Source organism: Oncorhynchus masou, unplaced genomic scaffold, assembly GCF_036934945.1.
Source record: "Oncorhynchus masou masou isolate Uvic2021 unplaced genomic scaffold, UVic_Omas_1.1 unplaced_scaffold_892, whole genome shotgun sequence".
Taxonomy (NCBI): Eukaryota; Metazoa; Chordata; class Actinopteri; order Salmoniformes; family Salmonidae; genus Oncorhynchus; species Oncorhynchus masou.
The window spans coordinates 271501-277500 of NW_027015388.1; the positions used below are offsets into that span (position 1 = coordinate 271501).

The window sequence follows — 6000 nt, forward strand, 5'->3', positions numbered from 1 at the left end:
CATGCACACACGCACATGCACACACACACACGCACACACGCACACGCACGCATGCATGTACACACACGCACGCACGCACGTCTGTCTGCAGCTGTAATTAATTGTTTTATTTTCATAATTCCACTCAGCTCCTCTCCTCAATAATGCCACTCTCCCTCTTTCTCTCCCCTCCCTCTACCCCTCTCCCTCTTTCTCTCCCCTCCCTCTACCCCTCTCTCTCTCCTCTCTCCCTCTTTCTCTCCCCTCCCTCTACCCCTCTCCCTCTTTCTCTCCCCTCCCTCTACCCCTCTCTCTCTCTTCTCTCACTCTCTCTTCTCTCTCTCTCTCTCTTCTCTCAGTCTCTCTCTCTCTCTCTCTGACCCTCCCTCCATCTCTTCTCTCTCCACCCCTCTCTCCAACTCTCTCTCTTCTCTCTCTATCCCTCTCTCTCACTCTCTCTCTCTACCCCCCTCTCATCTCTCTGTCTTCTCTCTCTACCCCTCTTTCTCCATATCAATTCAATTCAATTCAAGGGCTTTATTGGCATGGGAAGCATGTGTTAACATTGCCAAAGCAAGCGAGGTAGATAATATATAAAGTGAATATATAAAGTGAAATAAACAATAAAAATGAAAAATAAACATTACACATACAGATGTTTCAAAACAATAATGACATTACAAATGTCAAATTATATATATACAGTGTTTTAACAATGTACAAATGGTTAAAGGACACGAGATAAAACAAATAAGCATAAATATGGGTTGTATTTACAATGGTGTTTGTTCTTCACTGGTTGCCCTTTTCTCGTGGCAACAGGTCACAAATCTTGCTGCTCTGATGGCACACTGTGGAATTTCACCCAGTAGATATGGGAGTTTATTAAAATTGGATTTGTTTTCGAATTCTTTGTGGATCTGTGTAATCTGAGGGAAATATGTCTCTCTAATATGGTCACACATTGGGCAGGAGGTTAGGAAGTGCAGCTCAGTTTCCACCTCATTTTGTGGGCAGTGAGCACATAGCCTGTCTTCTCTTGAGAGCCATGTCTGCCTACGGCGGCCTTTCTCAATAGCAAGGCTATGCTCGCTGAGTCTGTACATAGTCAAAGCTTTCCTTAATTTTGGGTCAGTCACAGTGGTCAGGTATTCTGCCGCTGTGTACTCTCTGTGTAGGGCCAAATAGCATTCTAGTTTGCTTTGTTTTTTGTTAATTCTTTCCAATGCGTCAAGTAATTATCTTTTAGTTTTCTCATGATTTGGTTGGGTCTAATTGTGCTGTTGTCCTGGGGCTCTATAGGGTGTGTTTGTGTTTGTGAACAGAGCCCCAGGACCAGCTTGCTTATCGACATCACGGTACCACGTTCCCCAAGGGCAACCCCCCCACGCTCAACTCAAAAGATGGCGCACAGAATGCAAAAATATTCTTTGAAATATTTAACCTCCAAACATTAACAAGTCCAATAGCTCAAATGAAAGATAAACACGTTGTCTTTTCTAAAATGTTTTACGCGAATACGGCACACACTTTAGGATGTTCTAAGCGTACAAAACAATTATCTATCGGACATTCTTGCTTGCTCTCAAGCATTCTGGAACAAAAGGACGTCTCTCTAAATTACGTGCTCTCCTGACTTGGTATTTTCTCGCGACACTTAGTCTTTTGCCTCCCAAAGGGTCAAAACCCACGGGATTTGCATAATAATTATTATATGCAAAACTTAGCAATTTTGGACAGATTATTTTTCTTTTAACTGTTGGGCACGCAATTCCTCCAAAGGGGGCAGTATTGAGCCTTAACAGGATTTATTGGACTCTTCTACAAGTTCATCTCTCCGTAGGTGAAGGCTTTGTTATGGAAGGTTTTGGAATCGCTTCCTTTTAGGAGGTTATAGAATTTAACGGCTCTTTTCTGGATTTTGATAATTAGTGGGTATTGGCCTAATTCTGCTCTGCATGCATTATTACATTTACATTACATTTAAGTCATTTAGCAGACGCTCTTATCCAGAGCGACTTACAAATTAGTGAATTCACCTTCTGACATCCAGTGGAACAGCCACTTTACAATAGTGCATCTAAATCATTAAGGGGGGGGGTGAGAAGGATTACTTATCCTATCCTAGGTATTCCTTGAAGAGGTGGGGTTTCAGGTGTCTCCGGAAGGTGGTGATTGACTCCGCTGTCCTGGCGTCGTGAGGGAGTTTGTTCCACCATTGGGGGAAAAGTTTTGACTGGGCTGAGCGAGAACTGTACTTCCTCAGTGGTAGGGAGGCGAGCAGGCCAGAGGTGGATGAACGCAGTGCCCTTGCTTGGTTGTAGGGCCTGATCAGAGCCTGGAGGTACTGCGGTGCCGTTCCCCTCACAGCTCCGTAGGCAAGCACCATGGTCTTGTAGCGGATGCGAGCTTCAACTGGAAGCCAGTGGAGAGAGCGGAGGAGCGGGGTGACGTGAGAGAACTTGGGAAGGTTGAACACCAGACGGGCTGCGGCGTTCTGGATGAGTTGTAGGGGTTTAATGGCACAGGCAGGGAGCCCAGCCAACAGCGAGTTGCAGTAATCCAGACGGGAGATGACAAGTGCCTGGATTAGGACCTGCGCCGCTTCCTGTGTGAGGCAGGGTCGTACTCTGCGGATGTTGTAGAGCATGAACCTACAGGAACGGGCCACCGCCATGATGTTAGTTGAGAACGACAGGGTGTTGTCCAGGATCACGCCAAGGTTCTTAGCGCTCTGGGAGGAGGACACAATGGAGTTGTCAACCGTGATGGCGAGATCATGGAACGGGCAGTCCTTCCCCGGGAGGAAGAGCAGCTCCGTCTTGCCGAGGTTCAGCTTGAGGTGGTGATCCGTCATCCACACTGATATGTCTGCCAGACATGCAGAGATGCGATTCGCCACCTGGTCATCAGAAGGGGAAAGAAGAAGATTAATTGTGTGTCGTCTGCATAGCAATGATAGGAGAGACCATGTGAGGTTATGACAGAGCCAAGTGACTTGGTGTATAGCGAGAATAGGAGAGGGCCTAGAACAGAGCCCTGGGGGACACCAGTGGTGAGAGCGCGTGGCGAGGAGACAGATTCTCGCCACGCCACCTGGTAGGAGCGACCTGTCAGGTAGGACGCAATCCATGGGCCGCGCCGGAGATGCCCAACTCGGAGAGGGTGGAGAGCAGGATCTGATGGTTCACAGTATCGAAGGCAGCCGATAGGTCTAGAAGGATGAGAGCAGAGGAGAGAGAGTTAGCTTTAGCAGTGCGGAGCGCCTCCGTGATACAGAGAAGAGCAGTCTCAGTTGAATGACTAGTCTTGAAACCTGACTGATTTGGATCAAGAAGGTCATTCTGAGAGAGATATTATTTGGTGTTCTACGTTGTACACAGTGAATATTTTTGCAGAATTCTGCATGCAGAGTCTCAATTTGGTGTTTGTCCCATTTTGTGAAGTCTTGGTTGGTGAGCGGACCCCAGACCTCACAACCATAAAGGGCAATGGGTTCTATGACTGATTCAAGTATATTTTTAGCCAAATCCTAATTGGTATGTTGAAATTTAGATGGAATTTTTATTTGTGGTCCTGGTGACTGGACCTTTTTTGGAACACCATTATTTTGGTCTTACTGAGATTTACTGTCAGGGCCCAGGTCTGACAGAATCTGTGTATAAGATCTAGGTTCTGCTGTAGGCCCTCCTTGTTTGGTGACAGAAGCACCAGATCATCAGCAGACATTTGACTTCGGATTCTAGTAGGGTGAGGCCGGGTGTTGCAGACTGTTCTAGTGCCCGCGCCAATTCGATAATATATATGTTGAAGAGGGTGGGGCTTAAGCTGCATCCCTGTCTCACCCCACGACCCTGTGTGAAGAAATGTGTGTGTTTATTGCCAATTTTAACCGCACACTTGTTGTTTGTGTATCCAGTGCTCTCTCTCCATATCTCTCTCTATCTCTCTCTCTCTCTCTCTGTCCTCTCGGTCCTCTCTATCACTCCCTTTCTCTATCTCTCTATGTCTCTCTCTCCTCTCTGACTACCCTCTCTCTCTCTTCTTCCTCTCTCTCTCTCTCTTTTGTTTCATCCTTCTCTCTAAAATGTATCTACTCTACTTTAATTTAAATGCTTTACTGTATATTACACTAAAATTAAATTCAAAAATACAATAATAATGTAGTAGTTGTTAAATCATTTAAAAAAGCTTATGTATATTTCATTGTTATTTATTATTTATTATTATTATTATTTCATTATTTTTCTTTTCCAGGATCCTCCCGTCTACCAGCAACAGTTTCATGTTGAAGAACCTGGTATCTGGAGCGGACTACAACCTGTGTGTCCTGGCCATCTTTGATGACATCGTCACCTCCTTGGCGGCTACCAAGGTACTCTGATCCTTTCTCTCGCTGTAGCTCCTCCTCCTCTCCGCTGTAGCTCCTCCTCCTCTCCGCTGTAGCCCCTCCTCCTCTTCGCTCCTCACCCCACACCACCCACCCCACACCACCCACCCACCCACCACACACCCACACACACTTTCTCTCGCTCCTCACCAGGGGTCGATTGGAATTGACGTCAGTTGATTTAGGAAGTGAAACACTTTTGACATAAATAGCTTTTCCTGTTCAGCAATCATTGAAAATAGATGCCCTTTTTGCAATTAATGAATTGGAATTTTAGTTTACTACTTGAATTGACTGCCTTCAATTCCAATTGACTCCAATCCCGTTCTTCACGAATGCTTTAAACAAGACTGTGTTTTGGGAGATAGTAGCTTTATCTTTTCCGTAATCCTCTCTCTCGCTAGAAAATCAATTACTTTCCTTCTAAGTTTCTTTCTTTGATATTTTTACTTAATTTTACTCTCCCTCTCTCTCTCTCTCTCTAAAACGATCTACTTTAATTCAATCTGTATTCATTCACTCATTAATTTATCAATCAAAATTCTCTCTTTTCTATTTTCCTTAATCTCTCTCTTTTTTCAAGGTTCTTGGCTGCGCCCAGTTTAGCACTAAAGAACTCTACCCAGAATGCCGATCTCTACAGACCCACTTCCTGGGCGGAACCCTGACAATACTTGTGGGAGGCGTTGTCGTGGTAACGCTGCTGGTGTTCACAGTGGCGCTGATGGTGCGTCACCGTGTCTGCAGTAACCAGGACGACCACTGTCACCATGGGGATGATAGTGATGAGTTGGCGTGTTGCCAGGGCGGGTCATCAGGGAGTCCGGTGAAAGGGGCGGCGGCCGGAGGAGGAGGAGTCTACGGCCAATCGAATGGCAACAGAGATGTGATGATGGTGGTCTTGCCCAATGGTCTGCCTGCAATGCAGAGAGGGGGCGGGACGAAGGATAGAGCAAAAGAGAAAAAGAAGCACAAAGAGAAAGGAGGGGCCGACGTACCTTCCCCCAAACCAAAACCCCAAACCCTCCCCAGGCCTAGCAGGGAGGGAGAGAAGGGGGGAGGGCAGGGAGGGAGAGAAGGGGGCAGGGCAGGGAGGGAGAGAAGGGGGGAGGAAAGGGAGGGAGAGAAGGGGGGAGGGCAGGGGGACATGGCGCTAGCAGTGAGAGACACCTTCCTCCCTACACTCCCGAAACAGTCTCTCTCTACAACTCTCCTGTCATAAGCTCCGCCCCCTCAACCCTCCCTCGCCAATCATGAGGTGGGAGGGCTAGGCTCCGCCAAGATGTAGTAACAATTGGTGGGGCCAAACGGGCAAGCTTCACCCTGGAAAGGTCCCATGGGACAGGATCTCCTTTCTGATTGGAGGATGAGACACAGTGGCGTAGTGGGCTGACTCTGAGATAAATGGAACTATTCTCAGGCCTATCAGAGCCCGGGAGCTCCCGCTAAGACCCTCCCACAGCATTGTGCGCACCAAACGTAGCAACTCCCTCGACATGGGGTTATCTTCTTCTTCTGTTTCCATCGCCAAGACAATGGTTACCACCCAGAAACAGTACGGCAGTCGCCACGGTTACGCCAAGCGGTTGTTTAGTGACTTGGACGAGGCGGAATGTTGGTAAACTCAGCAA

The 6000-nt window shown here is 47.1% G+C and overlaps 1 protein-coding gene across 1 annotated transcript in view; it reads left to right on the forward strand.

Annotated features, from left to right (window-relative positions):
• The window catches only part of LOC135538021 (uncharacterized), a 102795-nt gene that overhangs the window by 83977 nt on the left and 12818 nt on the right, over positions 1–6000 (forward strand). The window contains exons 7-9 of the mRNA XM_064964012.1: positions 4237–4354; positions 4953–5401; positions 5790–5983. Of these exons, the coding sequence (XP_064820084.1) occupies positions 4237–4354; positions 4953–5401; positions 5790–5983 (761 nt within the window). The remainder of the gene's footprint in view (positions 1–4236; positions 4355–4952; positions 5402–5789; positions 5984–6000) is intronic.